This window comes from Trichechus manatus, unplaced genomic scaffold (genome assembly GCF_000243295.1).
Source record: "Trichechus manatus latirostris isolate Lorelei unplaced genomic scaffold, TriManLat1.0 scaffold00175, whole genome shotgun sequence".
In the NCBI taxonomy this organism is placed as follows: Eukaryota; Metazoa; Chordata; class Mammalia; order Sirenia; family Trichechidae; genus Trichechus; species Trichechus manatus.
The window spans coordinates 3,239,535-3,265,309 of NW_004444111.1; the positions used below are offsets into that span (position 1 = coordinate 3,239,535).

Consider the following 25,775-nt stretch of genomic DNA (forward strand, 5'->3'; position numbering starts at 1 on the left):
ATATAATATAAATTACATAATTGTATATTATACAGATACAGATATATCTTTTAAGCAAACCATAAATACAGGTCATTTCCAGTTTAACTTCACGTGCTTGTGTGACATTTTTATTACTGGAATCCTTAAAATTTAATCCTAGAGTATAATAACCATACAGTTCTTTAACTTATTTCTAAAATTTTCCAGCCGAAAGGTTGCCATCTATTGCTCTGTGTGTGGTAATTAAATCCTTTATTCTGGGAGCCTTACTGTTTCCATTTAAATTATTTTCATATTATTAATGATTCATACTCCCCAAAATCACTCATGCCCATTTCTTCCCACATGTCTATCTAATATACCTAAAATTGGCACACAGAAGAACATGGTAAGTAATCAATGGCCACAACAACAAAAAGAATAGCTTATATAAAACTATTTTTATTGCCATACCTTCCACTGTCGAAAGGATGTAAACATCATTTCCTTTTATAAAATCTCTGCTTTGCAGCCTCTCGTGGGTTATAAAGGCACTGGTTCCAAAACCCACACCTCTTCTAAACTGAGTTCCATTAGTGAAAACAGCCAGTGCTCCCACTTTGGAAGGTCTGTCCCAAAAATAGTTTCCATTATCTGAAAAAGCAATTTATATTAATGGATTGTGTTTAGCATCATCATAGCTTTCAGTGGTAGAAAAGAACAGGCAAAGTGAAATACAAGTAGGATGGAGCTCAAATAATTAAATGATTGCTATTGACCCGTGATGTATTCCCTGACAAATCACTGGGGCTTGTTCATTTATACTGTCCTAAAGGAAATAAGATTGTCTGGCAGGAGGGACCATACTCTGGAATGTGAGTGGAGAGGTACCCAAAGTTTCCTAGTTGGGGATATCACATCTATATTGAATGACCAGTGTAGAAACTCCCCTGCGCGTGAGAAGTATTCCTTAGTGGCCTTCTGAGTTACAGATACTGCTTTTACCTGAGTTAAAGCAATATGTTGCTGAGAGCGTTTTTAACATTAGCATAGAGCAATTTATCTCATTAACTGAATTATTCACCAAAGTCCTTCAGGAGAAGAAGACAGCACAAAGCATTGCTTCTGAGAAAAGGTGATGACCCACACAACCCTGAACCCTTCAAATGTCATTCAAGGAGAAATGTTTTCAAAAAGTGAGTAAATTCTGAGTGTCAAATCCCTACAATTCCACTCCCTCTGAGAATATTCTTCTTTCCCATCAGATTAAGTTTGTTTGTTTTTTATCTGACGCTTGGGTCCACCCTTTTAATATACAGGATTCACACTTGGCAATAATATTCAGCTTGCCATTTTTTATTAGGTTCCCAGAGGGCAAAGGATTATTAAAATTAGAAATGTGATCATTACTTTCTGGGCAATCCTCCTTTTCGGGACTGGAAAGACTAGGAATGATGTCACCATTGGCAAGTCCTCCAGAAATCTTTAATAAGAAGTTATAATCCATTCCCACAACCCTCTCAATACTCCAGTGCACCTGCCCAACATCTTCCTTCTGATCAAAAAACATTTTGCCTGTTCCAAGAATCAGTTTTGACAACCCCAGTGGCATGACCAAGCAAGCATGAATTACGAGAACTCAACATTTGACAACCTGCACCAGGCCCTTCCAAAAGCTTCCATACTTGAACTGTACTAATTCTTATGACACATCCGTGGGGTTATTATTATTGCCCAATTTTACAGCTGAGGACACTGAGAGATCATCTGCTTAGGGTCACATAGCTAGTGAAGAACAAACCTTGAATTTGAACCCAGGTCCTTCAGACTCTAAAACTAACACCCCTTGCCCAACACTAGGAATCCAGGCATGGTTCTCAATTCCCAGGAATACAGTCAATATCTTCTTCTGGATTTCTCAGAGTTCGTGCTGTCATTCCTGACTCTTCTGCCTGGGAAACTCTATCCACAACTGCTGAAACTCTCCCTCTAAATATCTTTGGTTTCTAAGATTTTGGGCTCAAAGTTTCCTAGGTACCTGGCTGTGCAGTCTCTTATTCCCATATCATTTGCCCCTCCCAGAGCAATGAGCATGTATCAGCAATAAAGAAAATTAGTCACGAACCACTGATCATAGATGGGTCTGTAGTTATACTCCGCTGGTTGGACATACGCTGCCGAATGTCAGAATTTTGATCCAAGAGTGTCATCGTGGCTTGTTGCCAAGGACATGGCCACTGTAATTGATCATCATTGGCTCCAGAGATCAAGTGGAAATATATCCCTACATTAGTTGAATTGTTTAGAGTCAACTGAATCTGAAAGGCATAACCTTTAGAAGAATAAAATGGAGGGCTATATAGGTTTACATTTGGGCTGCCAATGAACTGTGTGAAGTTCTTTATATGCCAGACATGGTGAGGGCACTGTGTTTCCGAAAGATTAACGTCATCAATAGACAGACCACCCGATGATGAACCAGAGCCTCTGATTCCTCCAAACACCACTCGAAATTTATTGGTCACTTTCAGTGTCACATGGTAAAGTTTCCAGCTCCCAATGGGTATTTCTGCAAAAGAGTCATTATTATTATTCCAAAGAAGACAAAAGACAATGAGCTAATTGCAAACCAACATTAGAGTTCTAACCTTCACGGACAAATGATTATCCAAGAGCTACCGATACCTACAGGTCTGAGGTATGGTTTTCTCACTCCTCCAGGCCAGGCCCATTGACTTGTGGGAATTTCTCTGGCGTCTGACTGTGCTCTAGAATATTTGGATGCTTATCTAGTTGTTTCTCAGAAAGGTCGCCCTTTCCCAGAGATGGATGAGCAAACCATAGCATCTAACTCAAGAGGACTCCATGCGCTACTTATGTGTGGAGCAGACAGTAATACATTTACCAACCCACAACCCCTCCCTTGCTCAGGAATCCTCCTCATCTGCTTGCAGAGGTGGTCAACATGACCCACCTCTCTGACACATGCGTATAGGAAGGTTGGAGGCCTCTCCTCACTCTGGAAATGTTCCAGAAGTTGCATTTAAGTCAAACTCATCAGAGTCCTCCACAGGGGTTTATTTTTTAAGCTAGAAATTTAGAAGAAGAGACCCTTTTCCACTCTGTGGGCACATCTGATAATATTTAAGCTGGGAGTTGAAACAGCCAGAGTACCAGTCTTATGGACAAAGCCATTGGGAAATAAAACGAGAGGCCATTGATAATGTTCAGGGACAAGGCCCATCTTCCCTGAGGCCAGTTCCTCCCTCATCCATTCCACAACTCAGTTACTCTTAGTCAGTAACTTTTCCCATTTTGTCTAAGCTAGCTCACATTGTATTTTTATTACTTGCCAAGAACTGACCTCTACTGTGTCAGAGACAGAGCTCCAATTTCCTAAGTGACTGTCACATAGCACAACACACAAAGGATCATTGTTTTTAGCTTCCCTACCATGGCATAAAATAAGGAGGATCAAATTATAAGTTAAAAAGTAATGAGTCCATAGCCCCTACACTGTTGTAAGTTGTTGCATTAAGAGTTAAGATTGCCTCAATCTGAGCCCAAGGAATTAATAAGAATGTTGTTAAATGTACCTTTTATTTCTTCCACAAGGGTTAAAGTACCATTCACATTGCCTGCAGAATACTCCCTGATATAGATGTTCAATTGGTCTTGTTCATTTCCACTGTTATATAAATAAAATTGCAAGCACTGAAATCCTCGTTTAGGATACAGTATTCGACTTTCCAGCAGTGCCGTGGCTCCCACATTCACAGAACTACTATCAAAATGCATGAAGAAACCAGAACCTGTTAATAGGAGAAAAGCAGAATTGAGAAGAAACATACTGAGTATCGGAATGTGTGTTTGTTCGTGGTGGTTGGAGATCCTTTACACATGGCCCAGCTAACATCAATATATGAATTACAAGGTAGAAACTTCCGAAGTCTAAGCTACAGGTCTGGCACTCAGAAAAGCTAACTGATTGATATAATAAAATAAAACTCAAACCTATCTATTATTTACAAAACGTTTACTTACAATAGTAGGAATTTTCTTGTGGGCTACGATCTCTGCTTCCTTTCATTTGCTGTGAGCTACAAAGGTACAGTTATCTTAAGTATCAGATGCTAACTAAAAAAGGAAAAAGCTAATGTATTACATAAAATAGGCCTCAGGTCATACCTAACAAACCAAAAACCCATTGCCATTGAGTCAATTCCAGCTCATAGCAACAGAAAATAGGCTTCAGGTCATACCTAACAGCAGAACCAAAAGGCAGATGATGTGAAAAACCCCCTGCAAGGCTCCCCCCACCCTCGTCCATCTCCAAGTAGGAGCAGTTACCCCAGCAAGATGCCACAGAAAGCTATGCCCCCTCTGAGAATATAAAAACGGAAAATGGAAATTAAGCCATAAGGGGGCGGGGGGCTTGAAACCTAGGTAGGTAGAGAGTTCTAGCATTGGGGTCTCCCAAGTCTGATTCAAGGAGAGGCTCGTAAGCGCTTCCAGAGGACTAAATACACACTGTGGCAAGCGCAGGACAAAGACCCTGACCCAAAAACCAGGACCTTTGCTGACCTACCAATTTTTTTAGTACTCTATCATGGATTGAATCATGTCCCCCAAAAAATGTGTGTATCAACTTGGCTAGGTCATGATTCCCAGTATTTGATGATTGTCTCTCATTTTATCATCTGATGTGATTTCCCGAAGGGTTGTAAATGCTATCACTATGATGTAATAGGATGGATTAGTGGCAGTTACACTGATGAGGTCTATAAGATTAAGTAGTGTCTTAAGCTAATCTCTTTTGAGATAGAAAAGACAGAAGCGAGTGGAGAGACACGGGGACCTCATACCACCAAAAAAGCAGCGCCGGGAGCACAGCATGTCCTTTGCACCTCAGTTTCCTGCGCTGAGACACTCCCAGACCAAGGGAAGATTGATGACACAGAACTTCCTCCAGAGCCAACAGAGAGAGAAAGCGTTCCCCTGGAGCTGATGCCCTGAATTTGGACTTGTAGCCTACTAGACTATGAGAGAAGACATTTCTCTTTGGTAAAGCCATCCACTTGTGGTATCTCTGTTACAGCAGCACTAGATGACTAAGACATACTCCCTAAATTCTTTGGCTTTAACTGACCAAACAAAAGGTAATTCAGCCTTTAGAGATATTAGAAGTATAGCAACCATCAGGTGGGGTCCACATTTTAGTGTTTAAAACATGATATTCAAAAAGAAAAGTTGGTATTAACTAAACTAGATCATTTCAAAGGTCCCTCCCGGTACTCTGCTTCTGTTATTTGCAATGCTCAGCCTAGTTCTAAGTCAACTCTAAAGACACACAGAGACAGTAAATCTGGTTTCAGCATCTATTCATTGTCTTTATCTTATTTCAAATATTTGCTTAACTCCCATTATATGCAGGGCTCTGTACTGGGCATTTAACTATGGTTCTAGTAGCAGGCAGTTTGTGAAAGAGGCCACGTAAAACAACCTTGCTCTTACTACAGACATTAGCTTTCAAAAACAGAAAAAGGTGTCAGCTACCTAGTCTAGTCTCCCCTTCCCCCCAAGATCCCACTCCCCTTAACCCCAACCCCCACTTTTCTATTAAAACCAAAAAACAAACTCCAAGTGCTTAACCACTGCACCACCGGGGCTCCTTCACTTCACCCTCTAAACATCCCCTAAGGAGCCCTGGTGGTACAGTGGTTAAGCACTTGGCTGCTAACTGAAAGGTTGGCTGTTCAAACCTACCCAGCCACTCCATGGGAGAAAGATGTGGCAGCCTACTTCCGCAAGGATATATAGCTTTGGAAACTCTATGGGGCAGTTCTACTGTGTCCCATAGGGTCATTATGAGTTGGAATCAACTTGTCAGCTACTCGTTTTTCTGTTTTTGTTTTTGTTTTTTTGGAATCGTTGCCTGCCTAGATCATCAGAGCTATCAAGCAATGGCCCTAAATTCTGAAGTCTAATTTTACATGTTTGCTTCCAGAAATGACCAAATAAATAAAAATTTAGTACTCATAGCCAAATAGATGACTATTTAATTCAAAAACAAAATTACAATGGAAAAGGATACTCATCTGAAGAAAATTAAATAAATTGTACTTTCTACCTTCATTTTAAGTATCTTTGTAACACAGGCATGTAATTCACAATCAGCTGAAATTCTGAAACTGAGTAATTCCCAGCCTACTGCTGTTCACTGGACAGAGTCCCTTGTATTCCACAAACTGGTAGAAAACAACTCCACTCTACCCCTGAGGTAAGAGCCCTTCCAGAAGGCGCCCATCCTCTTCTCTAGGGGCATCTACTGGTAGAGGGGTCGCAGATACCAGCTCTGACTCTCAGAAAAACAAACTCAGAGAATAAAGGCGAAGAAATTAACCATGTCTTTACTATAAGGTAGAAACCCTGGTGGCATAGTGGTTAAGAGCTATGGCTGCTAACCAAAAGGTCCACAGTTGAAACCCACCAGGGGCTCCTTGGAAACTCTACGGGGCAGTTCTACTGTGTCCTATAGGGTCGCTATGAGTCAGAATCGACTCGGTGGCAACGGGTTTGGTGACAGGTTTTATTATAAGGCACAGAACCTATTCCTGTGTAGCAATCTAATGGATTATCATTAATAATTCTCATAGAAATTAGAGATAAAGTCCCAGTCTTTCAGAGCAAAGGAAAAGGCTGGAGCCACTGAGTGTCAAGTCAAGAAGGATCTCATTCCTGTTACCTTTGCACTGGCCCATGTTGGAGTAATCGTTCTCTGGCCCCCCAGGAACCTGGGAAACCCGCTGCCAGTCAGCACTGTCTGCTGAACTTTGGATCATACCACACACATTTTCCAGTTCAAAATTACATGAGTCCATAAAGCTCAAGGAAGAGGCTACAAAAGCAAAAAAAAAAAAAGTTCTTAATACTCACGCAACATGATAATGTAAGCAATAAAAACTGAGCTTATCTAGAATATGAGGCTTATTGCTTCCAGGAACAACTGCTTCCTTTGCCATGAGACCAGAAGAACTGGATGGTGTCTGGCTATCATCACTGAACATTTTGATCAAAGATTCCGTAGAAGAATCCTGATCAAAAGGGGGAAGATGTAGAACAGAATTTAAAATTCTCATAGACTCCAGACTTCCTAGAGCCATGAAGGTTGGATGAGCCCCTGAAACTATTGCCCTAAGATTATTGTTAAGCCTCAAGCCAAAAATATTCCCTGAAGTTTTCTTGAAACCAAACAACGATTTTGCCTAACTAGTGAAATATGTCTGCCTTGGGCATTATGCTCTTTTAAGAACTATATATATGGGATCAAATTGACAACAGTAACTCGAAAGATTAGATAGGAACCTTAGGGGGCAGTGAATTTATGTTAATGGAGGAGGAACAACTCAGAAAAGGAGCGTGAGAATGGTTACACAACTTGAAAAATGTAATCAATGTCCCTAAATGGAACACGTAGAAACTGTTGAATTGGTGCATGTTTTGCTGTGTATATTCTCAATAACAACAACAAAATAAATAAATTTTTTTTTAGTCTCAAAAAAAAGAAAAACAAAGCTTGTCACCGAAGTTCTAGGAAAGCCAGGGTGACATTAGAGGGAACACTTCACTGATTCCGAGTGATAGCGGCGTGAAGAACCCTCATCATCTGCAGAACCACTGCCAAGAGATGGATTAACTCTGTAGGGCTGAATAAGCTATGTGCCCCAAGTCTGTTTTTTTTAATTATCTAACCCATCCAGCAGTACTGTGGAAGAAAAGTCCTGTTGATCTTCTTCCGTTACGATTACAGCCAAGAAAACCTTATGGAGCAGTTCTACCCTGTAACACGTGGGATAGGCAAGAATCAGAATTGACTCAACAGCAACTAACAACAACAAATTGGTAGAGACTTGAGTCTACACTCCCCTAGTTATTTAGATTTTAAAGTCACAACCCAGATTATTTGACCCCATTTATACTACAACTGTATTCCTCATTTTTGAATATCAAGGTTTGAATTAGTAACAGCTTCAGAAATCTGCCTGGGGCATACTCCTACAGGACTCAGTTTTTTTTTAAGATCTGGAGGTCAGACCTTGTGAGAATAGTGCTGCTTCCAAGTTTTAGATTGGGATCGCTTCTGTTTTTTTTCTATCAAATTTTTTATTCTTCCAGAAAACCCAGCAATGCTCAGCAAAATGTCACAAAGCATAATGTCTTGCTACATCGTAGAGGGAATAGATATCATTTCAGAGAACCTGTCACATACAGCAGTTGTACAGTCGATTCAACTTTAAGATATCGTAGTCACTGAAATCCAATCTTTGGCCAATCACATCCATGAACTCAGGTATTTTTGTGACAATTGTTGGCTCTGTCCCATTTTGGAATGCAGTTTTGCTGTAATGCATTACTGAAGTGTAATCATAGGGAACGTTCAGAGAGTCTGATTCTTGATCATTATAGGTGTTAAAATTGTGTTCTTTGCCTAAATGATAAATGGAAAAAATTTATTTACCTTGTGTTCACAAAATTCAGCTTATCTTACTCCAAATTTTGTTAACTTAAAAGCGGAGAATGTAATACATGTAGAATAACCTTTGCTATACCTGGTCTACTGTATTTCAAGAGTGTTTCATATAATATTCAAGCTTAGAATTGTGATATCAGCAATCACACTGACCACAGCTAAGATTTCATTACAGCCCAAAGTTGGAACATTAGCACTGGGTCTACGGTTCTAAGAACTGCTAGTGGAAAAGAGACTTTTGAAAAGTGTTGTTGAAATAGTCAGGGTCATTGGCAAGCAATGACAGCAGATGGAGATGAAAGTTAAGAGGAGCTTTGGGAGGTGTAGTGGGATGACACTGGAGCATGATAATGTAGAGAACAGTCATTAGAAAGGATTGACATAGTCAAGGATTTCATGGTTACTGGAATACTTGTGGAGTCCCTGGGTGGTGCCAACGGTTAATGTACTCAACTGCTAACCAGAAGGTTGGAGGTTCGAGTCCATCCACAGGCACCTCAGAAGAAAGGCCTAATCTATTTCCAAAAAAATCAGCCATTGAAAACCCTGTGGAGCACACAGTTCTACTCTGACACACATGGGGTCACCATGAGTTGGAATCAACTCAACAGCAACTGGTTTGGAATATATGTAGATGTATTTTAACAAATGTATTCAGAGAAGCTATCAGGCTGCTTAGCATCATACTAATAGGCAGCTGATGGCAACTTGAACTCAGATGATTTTGTGGACACATGAGGTCGATCTGATCTCCAAACCACAGAAATGCTCTATCAAACATAGGCAGAAGTTTCTCCCAAAAATAAGATTTTTGGAATCCCAAAGCGGCCAGGGATTAAAGCTAAATGCTCCTCTCGTTACAGGAATCTTTTAGTTTGCTGCTATGCCTTAGAGCTGTGACCTCAAGAATTGTGATGTCAGGGGACATCAGTACAGGGCAGTTTTCACAGCGCCTCACACTAATAGTGTATCATTCGCCCCATCAGGCAGGACAGATCAGGACGCTAAGTGTCGCTATAGAAAAAACGTGGGGGAAACATGAGCTGTACTCATACATTTTATTAAGACTTTGCAACTCTGAACACGGAGTCACAAAGTTCATACTGTTCAGCTACTTCAGTGTTTCCAACATGGGTTCCATGGAACAACAGACCCACAAGATACTCCAAAAAATTCCATGGTCAAATCGCTTTGGCAAATACTCCCAAACAATTCGTGTTATTGTAGCAAAGACTCTGAACAGCACAGCCATATAAATAAAAATAAGTTTAAATTTTTTAACCCAGATTTCCAAAACTAATAAACCACAGATTCTATCCACACTACACCTGTGAACATACTGTAGGACAGCACTCCATAAAGCACACTTTGAGAAACAGTAAAACAGACAATTTATAAGATTACATCATGTGAAAAGTACTAGGTTCTGGGACACTAGAGCCCCAACAACTTTAAGGCACCTAACATCTCAGATTAGATTAGATTAGAGCTAAGTGAAGTAAGATATCAAAACATCAGAGTTTTTCAATTATTAATAGTAGGTACAGATGGCAGGAGAGGGCATATGCTTAAAAACTTGGTCTTCAACTAAAAGTGTAAGAAACCAGGAGAAGTGTACCTGAGTTAATTCTGTCCCAAATGATACTGACATAGTCATCCCGGTCAGAACGCGACTGCTCATGCCAGAATCCCAGTGCGTGGAGGAACTCATGTTGAACCGTTGCTATTCGGTCGCAGTTTGTCCCAATGGAAATTTCTTGCTTCCCAACATGCCTGTTTCCCACATAAGACCAGCAGCTTATAGGAGAATTTAATGAGAAGGGGGAGAGAGTGTAATTATGGTGCAGGTTTGACTTCTCAGAGCAGAATCCTCAATGTCTAGTCCACTTAGTTTCCCTCCCTGGATCCTTCACTCTTATATCAGGACACTGTGCATTTTCCTCATAATCCAGATAAGGTATGAAAACCTACCCAGATAGATGATCTTTGGAGAACTTGTCCTAACACTAAATATAATACAGAAGCAAGCCATTCCCCAATCAGACTAGTCCTGATTTTTCCTGGGAATTTCAAAGTCTTTGACATTGTCCTTGGTACATTAATGCCCATTAACAAGAATCTTATAAGGACAGTAACCACTTGTGGCGTAGTGGTTAAGAGCTATGGCTGCTAACCAAAAGGTCAGCAGTTTGAATCTGCCAGCAGCTCCTTGGAAACCCTATGGGGCATTTCTACTCTGTCCTATAGAGTCACTATGAGTCGGAATCGGCTCGACGGCAACGGGTTTGGTTTTTGTTTTTTTTAACCACTCAGAATTGCTGGTCTTGGTGCAGATAACACCGTCACCTTCTTAACTCAAGCTATGTATTGTTAAATACGTATATAATCCATGTGCCCATAAAAGACACTCAGAAATCAACCTTACATACACAATACCACACAAATAATACACGTTCATTGTAAATAATTTAGAAAATGCATATAAACAAAAACAAGAAAAATTAAAATACCAACACCCAAGAATAATCTCACCATTCAGTCATTCTCTAAAGAGTCTGGTCTTTACTAGGCTGTGCGTTACTTGAAAGGGGAAATAAAGAGCATGTAAATTGCAACCAGTTTGAAATTCACAAGGTTAGGTGATGGATGTCCCGTTGGCCTTATCTTAATGACCTTGGTAGGCTGGTTGCATGTATGAAATTTTTTTTTTTGATGGCTAGAGAAACTAGATTGAGCTCATCTTTTACTCTCCAGCAACCAGCAAGGGAAGCCCTCATGTTAAAGATCAGAGCCTAGGACAATTTCTGGGATGTAATGTCCCAGGCACAACTCTTTTCTTTAGAGCCCTTAGAAGACCAATTTTTCGACGTACCCACTGCCCTTGAACACTGATATGTAGTTAGCTTCTCCAGCCCAAGGCTTGAACTCAATGCATGTTTTTAGGTGATAACGTTCAAATGCATCGAGGATCACTCCTTTAGCATTCATTTCTGAAGAAAGAAAACAAACAAAAATATACTTATTAAAATAATCACCACTATAATATCACCCATGAGTAATGTGTCCCTAAAACAATCAACTATATGAGACCAAACGGTCAACATTTACCCAAAAGCAAAGATAAGAAGGCAAGGAGGGCGAGGGAAGTTGGGTGAATGGGAACAGAACAGGCAGAATGGAAATAATGAGAATGCTGACACATTGTGGAAATTGCAACCAATGGCACAGAGCAATTTGTATAAAAATTGTTAAGTGGGAACCCAATTTGTTGTGTAAACTTTCCCCTAAAACACAATAAAATATTTTTTAAGGTAAAAAAAACAAAATAATCACCACCGAGCAATTCACCATGAAAATAGGCCACGAGTTATATTGCTTGAGTTAGTCCCTTCACGAATATTCAGCATTTTGTTTTTACAAAACTGAATATTCAGTACCAATTAAATAAGTATCATATGCAAGTTTTTGATTATTCTTCAGATCCCTTATTTTGCCGCTCCCTCGTATTTATTTCTCAGGAGCCATTAGAGGTGCATTACAGAACTAGAAAAAGAGCATCTCCTTACTTAAAAGAACATACACATTGGATCATGGGAAACCAAAATAAACAATCACCATCATATGCTTCATCTGAGAAGCTGCAATATGTATTAAAAGCAGGACTTTTAATGTGAGGACCTTGAAATTGTAGGTAGGGTTATGCAAAATGTGTGGGGTGTGTGTGTATGTGTGTGTAAAGTGCATTTTCTGGGAGAACTTTCAGAAGATTCTCAAGTTAATCCAGGACCAAAATAGGGTTAAGAACCACTGTTTAGAAGAAAAAAGTGATGCTGTCAGGATGGAGAGATATGGAGCTCAGAGAAGGCAGAGGCATGAAAGCCCCAAAGACATGCAGGAAAAGAAGCTCTGGCGGAATCTGGAGGGAGAGGCGGTATCAGCTGCACAAGGAGAGACCATCTCAAGTGGGATCAGGCGCCAGCGAAGCATGCTGGCCTGCCAGGAGATGGGCAGGCAGTATGGCAAAGGAAAGCACTTTGACCTTGGAGCCAAACACACCTAAATTCTCTCTTATCCTAACCTTTAGAGTTTGGGTATTATCATCAGTTAAATGAGGAAGTAATATCAACTTTGCAGCAATGTTGTGAGTATAAGAAGAGAAAATAAATGTGAGGTTCCAAGAAACATGACTATTTATTCAATGTTAATTTCCTTCCCCCCTTCTTAGGTGACCATCACCCAGACATTGGGGAAGATTATTCTGAACACCTCTGTCTAGACAGGCCTAAGGTCAAGAGCAGGATTTACATAGATAGGGTTCTAAAATCCACGTGTCCACAAAAGACTCTCAGAGGTCAGCCTTTCACAACACCATACAACTAATACACGTTCATTGTAAATACATTAAAAATACATATAAACCAAAACAAGGAAACTTAAAATACTAACACCCAAGAATAATCAACCATTCTTACCTTTTCAGACCTTTTTGCTTATGAATACATACATAACATACATATAGTTTTAGAAAAAACTCATAGTCAACTTAATATTTTATAAACTATATATTGTACTAGATATCATTAAAATGTTCCTTCATCATTAAGTACTATTTTAATCATTTTAGTGACTGCATTGTATGTCTATATTTTAAGTAATTCCCTAGTGTTAAATATTTAAATTGTTTCCAAATTTTCTCTACTATAAATATCACCTTTGGATCGCTATTTCAAATCTAACACCTCCTTAAAATAAGGCATGATGATGCCGACCCCATAACCCGGTTTTAGAAGTAAATGTAAAACACTGGTGCATCCTAAACTTTTTATCAAAGCTCACTGAGGATGTTTCTACCCTGACATTGAATTGTTCTGACAATCAAACAAGGAAACTATGTGAAAGTTTTGTAAACTGTAGAACCCTCTACCAAGATAAGATCTGTATTTACCATGCGCATTTATTTACCAAGGAGACCTGGTGGCACAGTGGTTAAGTCTTTGGCTGCTAACCAAAAGGTCGGCAGTTCAAATCCACCAGCCACTCCTTGGAAATCCTATGGGGAAAGTTCTACTTTGTCCTGTACGGTCACTACGAGTCAGAATTGACTTGGCAGCAACAGATTTGGCTTTTTGTTTTGTTTTGTTGTCAAAGAGCCCTGGTGGCTCAGTTGTTAAAGCCTTAGCTGTTAACCAAAAGCTCCACAGTTTGAACCCACCAGCCACTCCACAGGAGAAAGATGTGACAGTCTGCTTCTGTAAAGATTTACAGTCTTGGAAGCCGTATGAGGCGGTTCTACTCTGTCCAATAGGGGAGCTATGAGTCGGAGATTGACTCGACGGCAATGAGTTTATTTACCAAGGACCTTAACTTTGTGTCATAGATGCAGAAAAACTCCACCTGGGATCATCTCATATAGGTTCCCAGGCTCGAAGGATAAGGCAAGCCTGGGAATTAAGCAAGCAGCTGCTCGGAATTATTTTCCCCTTGTTAGTCCCTTCAGGTTCTTAGCACCTTAATCTTTATTTCCATCCCCACCTCCTTCACCTCAAACCAAACCCACTGCCAACCAGTCGATTCCGACGCACAGCGACCCCATAGAACAGGGTAGAACTGCCCCATACGGTCGGTTTCCAAGGCTGTAAATCTTTATGGAAGCAGACTGCCACATCTTTCTCCACCGCGACCGGTGGGTTCCAACCACCGAAGTTTTGGTTAGCAGCCACGGGCTTTAACCATTGCACCACCAGGGCTCCTTTCCTTTACACCAACCCTCCCAAATTGGCACTCAGGCAAGGAATTGTCACTTATTCACTGGGAGCTATAAATGGGCGCCTGAAGTATTATCCCCTCCAGGTGAGTTGCATCTGGCAGCCAAAGAACACCGGAAGTTTAAGCTGAAAGACTAAAGCCTACTGGTAGAATTTTCTATGTGACTCACCAGAATGGACTTTCCGGAAATCACTCCCAGAAAACTATTCATAGATATTCACTTTTGCTACATGTAAACGTGACCTTGCTTAGTGATTCTATTGCTCTGAGTCATTTCAAGATCTTGTAAATTCCCGGAATGTGAGGGTCTGCTCTTCTTACTTTGGATGGAGGGTATAAATTCAATTCTACAGTATTACGCAGGGATAAAGTATTTTCTAAATAAGAATCAAAATCATAGAAGTGAAAAAAATGGTCTTTAAGATTTTTATTTTTAATTATCAAAACTACACAGCATGAAAAATGCAACCATATTAAGTAAAAACAGTAGAACAAAAATTTAAAATACTATAAAAATGTGCACAGTTTGCATGGTAAGATCTGTGTTGAAATTTTTGCCTAGTGTGTTTCATTCATGTATATGTTTATCAGTTTGTTTTTCAAATATTTATTAATTGTCTATTATGTGCCAGGAACCGTGCTAAGCCTCAGATATGCAAGATGAAAACTAGCTCCTATCCCGAGGGAACTCACTATCTAGTTTCATAACTTTGTTTACAGACAAGTAAATAAACCTCATAGGGTAGGATAGGTTAAAAAAACATGATGAAAATAGCCTAAGAGATACAATCAAATTAAAGCTCACACATCTTCCATGGAATACACTTAGGAAAAAAAAAATTTTAAAAGAAATACATAAAATAAAAAACAAGTATTAAAGGAGAGTCAGGAATAGGAGGAGGAAATGGAATGTGTGGCTAATTGCCTCTGTGAACAATTGCCCGCTTTGCCATGAGACCAGAAAAACTGGATGGTATCCAGATATCATTACTAAACATTTTGAACAAAGATTCTATAGAAGAATCCTGATCAAAAGGGGGAAAATGCAGAGCAGAATTTCAACTTCTTATGGAATCCAGGCTTTCTAGAGCCATGGAGACTGATGAACTCCGGAAACTATTGCCCTAAGGTAATCTTTAAACCTTAAACCAAAAATATCCCCTGAAGTCTTCTTAAAACCAAACAATAGTTTGGTTTAGCTAGTAAAGAATGTCTGCCTTGAACATTGTGCTCTTTTATTTTATGATCTATCTATACGGGATCAAACTGACAACAGCAACTCAAAGATTAGATAGGAAACATAGAGGGCAAAGAGTTTATGTTACTGAGGGAGGAGCAATTCAGAAAAGGAGGATGAGAATGGTTGTACAACTCAAATGTAATCAATGTCGCTGAATTGTACATGTAGATACTGTTGAATTCGTGTGTGTTCTGCTGTGTATATTCTCAACAACAATAACAAAAAGAAAATAAATTCTAAAAAAAAAAAAGATTAAAACAGACAAAACATCTAAAATCTTTTAGATTTTCCCTTTTGCAAAACTCAGTGAGCATCTTTCTCTCTTCATATTACATGAGCTCTTTATAGTTTCTGACTGATATGGATTGAATTGTGTCCCCTAAAAATACATGTTGTAAATCCTAACCTCTATGCCTGTGGTTATAATCCCATTTGGGAATGGATTGTCTTTGTTATGTTGATGAGGCAGGATTAGTGTAGGTGTGTTTTGAGTCATCTCTTTTGAGTCATAAAAGAGATTAAACAAGCAAACGGGTGGGGGGCAGGGGGAGATAGATGCCAAGCCGTATGGAGATCCCCAAGGAACCAGGATACAGAAGTTGAAGAGAAAATGAGCTTCCCCCGGAGCTGACAAAAAGAAAAATCCTTCCCCTAGAGCCAGTGCCCTGAATTTGGACTTCTAGCCTCCTACACTGTGAGAAGATAAATTTCTGTTTGTTAAAACCAACCACTTGTGGTATTTCTGTTATAGCAGCACTAGATAACTAAGACACTGACCCCATTAATTACTCCTGTCTTGGTTTTCTCTACCTTATACTTGTTTTTTTATCTATGTTTCTGACCAATGCAATCTTCCCTTCTCAATAACTTTATCAACTGTTCTTTCTGTACCAATTCCAAAAGGTTGCTCTCCCAGCCTGAATTTCATTCTTGGCCATCTTCTCACTCAATACAATTTTCTCAAGTCACTGTCTTTCAGTAAGATTCAATTATATGCAGAGTAATTATCTATGAAGTATTTGTTATGTGCATGGCACTGTGTGAGATGCTTATCCATACCCATGGCTTTAACTAACTCCAATATCCTAATAATACCCAAATATTTCTCTGTCTTTAAAGTTCATCCCATATACCAGCACTTTAATTGATATCTCTACCTTGGTCACCCTGAATTTTAATTTTGAACATCAAAAACTAAATTTCACTACACTTCTCTACCCTACCTTCCTCAAGATATACTCCCCATTGTTGTTAAAGGCACTACCATCCACCCAGTTACTCAAAACCAAAACCTAGACACTAGCATCCCATTATCTAAACCCTACCTTTTTCTTGACCTCTTTAGTCAATCACCAAATCTCATAATTGCCTCTTAAATCCACTCTTGTCTGTCACCACTGAGAGTCTTGGTTTCAAACCTCTTTACTTCTTCCCTGAATTTCTTCAATAGCCTCCTAATTAATCTTCCTATTGTCTTTTTACCCCATTGATAATACATCCTCTCTACTCCAACCAGAGTGGTTATTCTAAAATGCAGTTATAACAATCTCATTTCCACAAAAAAGCTTTTGGTGGCTCCACATTGGCATCAGTATACACACCAAGTTCTTTAACATGGGAAAGACTCAGTTCCTCCCGAATCTAGAGCCTGCCTATCTGCTCAATCTCTTTATTGCCCTATTCCCAATCTAAATTCCAGTTAAGTAGTTTCTCCCTTCTCCATGCCTTTGCACATAGTGATTCCATCTGCCTAGAACACCCTTCCCTCACTATCAGAGGCCACGTTAGCCCATATGGCACCTTTGTGCAAATTAGAACGAAGCACCTTATCTTGGGGGATGCTGTATGTGCTGATGTGGCAAGTGGGTGAACAAAACATTAATGCAAAGAAACGAATGCCACTTGGTGAGCAGAATGCAAACTGGACTTCAGCCCACGTGCCCTCTACTAGAAACCTATGTATGGTGTACAACTTGCACAATCTCCATGGCTGCCTCCTGCCTAGTGTCGCCTGCTCCCTAATGATATGCCTTTATATCCAGGTTGAGTTAAATGCCCTTCAGTGTGTTCCCACAGCTCTTTGACCATATCACTAATCATCATGTTTATTTAATTCTATCGTAATTAGCTTTTGACTTATCTGAATCCCCAGTGAAATGCATTAAATTTAAGGAAAAGTTTTCCACATAGCCGTTCCTAAACTGATGCTGGTCTGTGACATTTGTTTTCAACAGTCTATGGAAAAAATGAAGACCATGTTTTGAGTTTCCCATTACTGTTAGATTTCTTCTATATAAAAGCTGTCTTTAATTCTAGATTAAGTCCTTCTGACTTTTTAGTATTAAAAGATTCTTTGTTTTATGAAAAGATGATAAAACATAGTGGATTCTTGTTTTAAATTCCTTACTTGGCAAAATCAAATGTTGGTAAAACAATGTCAGTCCCCAAAGTTTTGTCTGGTTGGTTGTTTTCTTTGTTTTTGATTCCTACATTGAATCCGAACTTATGAGAAAACACCGTTTTAAGAAAAAGACTAGCTCTCTCATTTTTATTTTCCTGGCATCCGGTATGGTACCTGGCACAGAATAGGTATTCAATATATATTGGTTGATTTAATTACTGTATTAAAAACTCAGCAAGTATTTCAGACATAATCATTTAGGCTCTTACTTTTCATTGTTCAACTTAGTTTATATATGTGTGTGTGTGTGTGTGTGTGTGTGTGTGTGGTTGCTACTGAGTCGATTCCAACTCATAGAAACCCCCATGTGTGCAGAGTAAAACTGCTCCATAGGGTTTTCAAGGCTGTGACCTTTCAGAAGGAAATCACCAGGTCTGTCTTCAGAGGTGCCTCTGGCTGTGTTTGAAACCCCAGCCTTTCAGCTAGTAGTCGAGTGCTTAATCATTTGCACCATCAAAGATGACACATTCTCTCTCTATATATATAAATATTTATTTATATTTTTATATAAGTTATTTTAATCATTATTTATCTTCATAAATATAGTTTTTATTTGTCATTGTAATCATTTTTAAGTGTACAACTCAATGGCATTAATGACGCTTACAACATTATACAACCATCACCACCATCTATTTCCAAAATTTTTCGTTACCCCAAACAGAAAATCTTTACCCATTAAGCAATAACTCCCCCCAAATCCATTACCCCCATTGTCTATTTTTTAAAGTAAATATATATGACCACACACAGCCATAAACCAAAACAAAAACTTAAAGACCATACAAGTCTACCCTTGGAAATCATATTCAGTCGGGGCAGACATTAGTTATTGATACTGTATGCTGTATACTAACCCAAGCTGTCATCTAGTACATATGGAATGGTATGAGACCATCTGTATCTTTCTCCAGTGATGGAATTTCTCTCTTGTACCTGTCAAAAATAAATAAACGTGAAAAGGGCTAATTAAATAAAATTAGGTAACAATTTCATAAACGATCAATAGTTACACAATCTAGAAATAAATGAAGTTTAAAGCTATCCCAGCCGGCCCAAACACAAAATGTGTGTGTATACCCCTACTTTTATTATAATACAATGAAGTTTCTAGGAGGAAATCATTTTTAGCATTAATTTTGTGGATAAATTTAAAGGAGTAATGCAAAACTATGTAAAGAATAATTTTTGGAAAACAGAACTATAAATATTGGTAGAATTATAGATTATCTTCCTACACTAAAGATTAAAAATATGTAAGAAGGAAGTGACAGCAAAATCTCAATTATCCGTATCTCACAATATCAGAAAAACACATTGGTTGGCTCAAAGTTTTTACAAATTGTTAAAGAGTTTAGATTTTATAATAGAAATTAATACTATTTTATTAATATATTCATTAGGTCCACAAATTGGACAGTGTTCTAAAGTCTAGAGATCCAGTGGTTAAAAAAAACCACCAAGGTCCCTGCCCTCCTGAACCTAAGATCTAGTTGGGGAGATAGATTATAAGAAAACAAATAATCTAACAGGAAATGTAACACTACTAAGAGTAAAGGATTGGGAGGATACGTTACATAAAGTGGTCAGGACAGGACTTTTTAAATGCCCCTTCAATATGCTCCCAGTGCTCTTTGAACATATCACCACTATAATCAAAATGTTTATTCAGTTCTATTTAAGCTGAGATGCGAATAAGAAAGAGTCATAATTGAAATAGGCCCCGGGAAGATCATTTAAAAAAAGGAAAAAATAGATGCTGTGCTATGGAAATATTCCTGGTATGGTTTGAGGATGTTTTGAGAGCAGTAGCCTACTGAGTTAAGGGAGAAAAGAGGTGAGACGAGAAGAGAGGTAGGCAGAAGTTAGATCATGCAAAACCTTGAAGGCTATGGCTAAATTTGGATATTATTTTTAATGCCAATGGGAAGCTGTTGAGGAGTTTCAAGTAGGGAAGTGAAACGATGTCATTTGACTATTTAAAAGACCACCTTGCTGTAGGGGGGTGAGGAGTATGTATAGAGTAGAAAAGATTATGTTGTTGTTGTTGGGTGCCATTGAGTAGATTCCGACTCATAGCAACCCCGTGTGACAGAGTAGAGCTGCTCCATAGTATTTCCTAGGCTGTAATCTCTATGGGAGCAGATCACCAGGTCTTTTCTCCCGCAGAGCCACTGGGTGGGTTCGAACTGCCAACCTGTTGGTTAGCAGCCTAGCGTTTAACCATTGCACCAGCAGGGCTCCTTGGAAAAGATTATAAGAGGGCAATATTTGAAATAGAAAGACTAATTAGGAGGCTATTGAAAAAAACAAACAAGAGGTGACGGTGGGCTTGAATTATGGAGAGAAAGTGAGCTGATATGGAATATAGGTTGGAGATAGAGACTATAGAACTTGTTGATGGATTGGATGGGGAAGTGAAGGAAAGGGAAGAAGCAAAGGTGACGTATGAATTTTTTACTTATTCAGTGGAATTGAGTAGAGCAGTGGTGATGACTTTACCAAGAGGGAAGCCTGGGAAGGAACAGTTTGTGCAGATAATCAGAGTTTGGTTTAGGACACCTTAGGTTTCAGACGTTTTAGATGTTGAAATGGACAAATTGATGCTTGTATAGACCAGTCTGAAGCTCAGAGGCAGAAAAGAACTGTTGTTGTTGTTGTTAGTTTGTATTAAGTTGATTCCAACTCATGGCAACCCTGTCTGTGCAGAGCGGAACTGCTCCATAGAATTTTCAAGGCCGTGAACTTTCAGAAGCAGAATGCCAGGACTTTCTTCCTAGGTGCCTCTGGATGGGTTTGAACTGCCAACCTTTCAGGTAATAGCCCAGTACTTAACCATTTGTGCCACCGAGGGACTCAGGAGAGGACTAGAGTTACACATTTGGAGTCATCGGCATACAGATGATATTTAAAACCTGGGCACAAGGTAAGATGAAGGAGAGAGTGCAGATAGAAGAGTGAGCCCAGGACTCAGAATTCAACACTGCAGCGATGTTTCTGGAGGGGAAGCTCACAGTGGGGTTTGCAGGCTGTTAATACTACTTAAAAGGAGCCCTGGTGGTGGAATAGTAAAACGCTTGGCTGCTAACCAAAAGGTTAGTTCAGTGGTTCAAACCCACCAGCTGCTCCACGGGAGCAAAGACCTGGCTATCTGCTCCTGTTAATATTACAGCCTAGAACTCCCGGTGGGGCAGTTCTACTCTGTCATATAGGGTCACTATAAGTCAGAATCGACTCATTGGCACACAACAACGACATTACTTGTACAACAAATGTTTAAGCACCTTTGAACTACGTAAAAGTACCTATGTTCATCTGCGTGCCGTAATGACTAAGATAAGAATCAGTACACCCTCTCCTCACTTATTGACATGGTTAGGTTCCAAAGACCACGTCATTATGCTAAATCAGCAGTATGCGAAAATGGGGTGTCCATTTCTTCCATTTCAAACAGTTGTACTGTCAGTGAGACAGCAGCTTCCCAATAATCCTGAGAGGTGGAAAACGGTAGGTGGGCGCTGTATGTCCCACTGGTCACGTAATGCGCAAAATAGTCAGACAGCAGATTTTTTTTAATAATGTCGTAAATGCAAAATGTCATATAACAAGATAGTCAATAAATGAGAAGATGTACTCTTTAAGAATAGGTTATCCAAACCAAACCTGTTGCCGTCGAGTCAATTCTGACTCATAGTGACCCTATAGGTTGGAGTAGAACTGCCCCATAGGGTTTCCAAGGAGCAGCTGGTAGATTCAAACTGCTGACCTTTTGGTTAGCAGCCAAACGCTTAACCAGAGTGCCACCAGAGCCCCAGGAATAGGTTGGGAGGAACTTTACTTGACAATACTATTTTTAGCTAAAGTCAGAAGCCACAAAATCTATTTCTTATGGTAGAAAGCATGGTTTATTGAGAATGTTTACAAATTCCGTTTAATCTTGCTTCAACTAGATTTAATCAGTGAGGTTTTATTTTACAAATGAAAATGTTATATTGTTTCAATAATGACAATCAATCAGATCAATAAGATAAAGCATACATAGTAAGTGACGGTAACTTTGATCACACGATAAGTCTGAGTAATGGACGAAGAATACACTGGTATGAATCCCTTCTAGTACAATGTATGCGTGGAATAAGTGCCTCATCATTGATTCTCTGCTCATATAGATGGTTGAGCTTAACAAAGCCCATGATACCCAATCCTTCTCAGATACCCTGTATTTTAGCTTGCAGTGATTAACAGAAGAATCTTGCTGGCATGGTTTCCACTCACCCCATCAAGTCTGATGTCACCCTCAAAAAGATCCAGTCCCAAATCTAAAAAGGAAGATCAAAATACATGTAGCAATTGGATTCAAACTCCCCACTTAAAAGATGACTTTAAAAAAGTTCACAGAGGTCCCCATGGTCTCGGGGAACATCTAGCTCATTTGGCATAACACAGTTTATAAAGACAATGTTCTACATTCTACCTTGGTGAGTAGCATCTGGGGTCTTAAAACCTGTGAGCAGCCATCTAAGATACTGCACTGGTCTCACCCCTTTGGGAGCAAGGGAGAATGAAGAGAACAGAATATAAGGAAAAGATTAGTCCAAAGGACTAATGGACCACAGCTACCAAGGCCTCCACCAGACTGAGTCCAGTACAGCTAGATGGTGCCTGGCTACCACACTGACTGCTCTGACCAGGATCACAACAGAGGGTCCTGGACAGAGCTGCAGAACGATGTAGAACAAAATTCTAACTCACAAAAAAAAAAGACCAGATTTACTGGCCTGACAGCCTGGAGAAACTCCGAGAGTATGGCCCCCAGACACCCTTTTAGCTCAGAGGTGAAGCCATTCCTGAGGTTCACCGTTCAGCCAGGGATTGAACAGCCCCGTAAAACAAAATGGGACTAATGAGGCACAGCAGTCCAAGGACAAGGACTAGAAGGCAGGAAGGGAAGCTGGTGATAGAGAACCCAAGGTTGAGAAGGAACAATATTGACATGTCACGGGGTTGTTAACCATTGTCATAAGGCAATATGTGTACTAACTGATTAATAAGAAACTATTTGTTCTGTAAACCTTCATCTAAGGTACAACAACAAAAAAAGAGTTATCTATGTGAGATCAAATTGACAACAGCAACTCAAAAGGTTTGATGAAAAGCCTAGGGGGCAGTGAGTTGAAGATAATGGTGATGGAATAATTTGGAAAAAGATAGTGAGAATAGTAGCACAACTGGAAGAATGTAATCAATGTCGCTGAATTGTACATGTAGAAATTTCTGAAATGGTGTATCTTTGGCTATGTATACTTTCTCCCCCAAAAAAAAAAGTTCCTCCAAGGTCGAGAAGGGAGAGTGTTGACATGTCGTGGGGTGGTTAACCAATGTCATAAAACAATATGTGTACTGACTGTTTAACAAGAAAATATTTGTTATGTAAACCTTCACCTAAAGTACAATAAAAAAATAAAGAAAAAAAAATTCACAAACCTTCATTGATATCAAATATATCCTGATTGATTCCATCATCTACATCTCGGACTAAAATAACAAAGAAAAAACACATTGAGTATTAGGTTTATGAAAAAAGAAATCTTTATCAGTTATCGAGTTAGAAATAAGCAAGATTCTTTTACCCTACATAAGTGACTGCTTAGTTCTAATTCAACACATATTGGTTGATTCAGAAATTCCCATGAGCCAGGCTCTGAGCTAAGGGACTTTTGCACATATACTCTGCCCTATTCACTTCCCTGAGTGCCAGATGACTTCAGGAATAAGAAACAAACTGATCACTCTGTCTAATATTAAGCTTAATTTGGAAGATTAGACTAGATGACTAGATTAAATAAAAACAAACGTTTAAATTTTATCAAATCAGCCAAATCTATCCATATATGTATAATCCTTCCCAGCATAACTTGGACCTCTCAAGCAAAATTCCTAAATTAAGCTTGAATTATTTTTTCAAGTGGAGGCCTAGTGGTGCAGTGGTTAACAGCCGCTGCTGCTAACTAAAAGGTCAGCAGTTCGAATCCACAAGCTGCTCCTTGGAAACCCTATGGGGCAGTTCTATAAGTAGGAATCAATTCAGTGGCAATGGGTTTTTTGTCTTTTTCATTCTTTTAAGTTGCAAAGGCGTAGATAATCTGGCCAAATATGTAACTGAATAAGAGTAGACTGTATCATCAGGTACATCATGATTTGACATAAAATAACAAAACTAATAATAGCAACCATTTATAGGGTATCTAAGAGTCCCTTTGTGGTGCATACAATTAATTGCTCAATTACTAACAGAAAGGTTGGCAGTTCAAACCCACCCAGAGGCTCCTTGGAAGACAGACCTGAAAGGTCACAGCCTTGAAAACCCTATGGAGCAGTTCTACTCTGCACACATGGGGTCGCCATGAGTTGGAATCTACTCAGTGGCAACTGGTTGGTGTTTTTTGTTTTTGCTTTTGCTTTTTTATGGGGTATCTAAGTGCCAATCATGTATTTGGCCTTTTCTCTGCCACCGTCTATTTTTCTGCTGGGCATATGGGCCCCTGAAACAGGTGTTAATAAAATGTTCCTCAATAAATCAAAAGAAGCCAGCGTTTGATGACTGTTCAGTAATGGTAAACCAGGTCACAGTTCTTAGCATTATGTGTCCTAAGTTCTTCTGTTCTGTTTTCTGTTATACCCATAATCTTCTTTTACTATAACTTAGAGAAAAGTTCAAAAGACTCACCAAAGTTTTCTGGAGTTGGCTGGGAAACAAACACATAAAAAATAAAAAAGATATTATTAAGATACTCATGACGTAAATTGTTTTCTTGATCCCAACTCACATCTAGACATTTGCTTTTTTCATTAATATTATGGATTATCTCCTGGCCTATATCCAAGACTGCTAAATTGGAGTCTAACATAACTTCTTTTACCAAAGGGTCTTCTCATTTCATATAGAAAATGAAACGGTCTGTTACATGAATTTGAAGGTAAAGGAAATAAGAAACTAACTTCACAGATTAAAAAGAAGACAGAACATAAGAATCTAGCCCTCAAATAAATAAATATTATGTCCACTCTAAAAATTATTTCCGTTTTTAAAAGTATTTTACTGTGTTTTAGGTGAAAGTTTACAGCGTTAGTTTCCCATTCAACAAATGGTACAAAGTGTTCCATGACGTTGGTTGCAATCCTCACACTATGTCAGCACTCTCTCCATTTCTGCCCTGGATTCCCGTTTCCTTTCGTCTGGTTTTCCTACCCCTTCCTGCTTTCTCATCTATGCTTTTGGGCTCATTTTGCCCTTTTGGTCTTGTATAATTGCTTGTTCTACAGAGCACGTTCTTTTTGGGTGTTATTGTTTATTTTATAGGCCTGTCTATTGCTTGGCTGGAAGATGGTTTCTGGGAATGGCTGCAGTTCCAAGTCAGAGGGGTGTCATAGGGCCAAAGTCTCAGGGGTTCCTCCAGTCTCTATCAGGCCAATAAGTCTGGTCTTTTCTTATTAATTTGATTTTTTTGTTCTACATTTTTCTCCCTCTCTGTCTGGGACCCTCTATTGTGATCCTGGTCAGAGCGGCAGGTGGTGGTAGCCAGCCACCATCTAGCGTAGACTGTGGTGCTTGTGGTCCATTAATCTCTTGGACAAATTGCACCCTTGAGTCTTTGCTTTTCTTCACTCTTCTTTACTCTGGACCAGAAAAGACCGCTAGCTATATCTTAGATGGCTACTCGAAAACTTTTAAGACCCCAGACACTACTGACCAAAGTAGGATGTAGAATGTTGTTTTTATGCACTATGTTATGCCAAGTGACGTAGGTGTCCCATGA

General features: G+C 39.3%; 1 protein-coding gene across 1 annotated transcript in view; it reads right to left on the reverse strand.

Annotated features, from left to right (window-relative positions):
• Positions 1–24,866, reverse strand: part of MEP1B (meprin A subunit beta) — a 31,643-nt gene extending 6,777 nt beyond the window's left edge. Inside the window, exons 1-12 of the mRNA XM_004386901.2 lie at positions 24,786–24,866; positions 24,686–24,704; positions 23,443–23,487; positions 22,234–22,277; positions 18,816–18,894; positions 11,364–11,481; positions 10,110–10,288; positions 8,231–8,449; positions 6,707–6,859; positions 3,558–3,773; positions 2,087–2,530; positions 436–615 (exon numbers count right to left, since the gene is read on the reverse strand). Coding sequence (XP_004386958.2) covers positions 436–615; positions 2,087–2,530; positions 3,558–3,773; positions 6,707–6,859; positions 8,231–8,449; positions 10,110–10,288; positions 11,364–11,481; positions 18,816–18,894; positions 22,234–22,277; positions 23,443–23,487; positions 24,686–24,704; positions 24,786–24,866 — 1,777 coding nt within the window. The remainder of the gene's footprint in view (positions 1–435; positions 616–2,086; positions 2,531–3,557; positions 3,774–6,706; positions 6,860–8,230; positions 8,450–10,109; positions 10,289–11,363; positions 11,482–18,815; positions 18,895–22,233; positions 22,278–23,442; positions 23,488–24,685; positions 24,705–24,785) is intronic.
• Between the last annotated feature and the right edge of the window lie 909 nt (positions 24,867–25,775).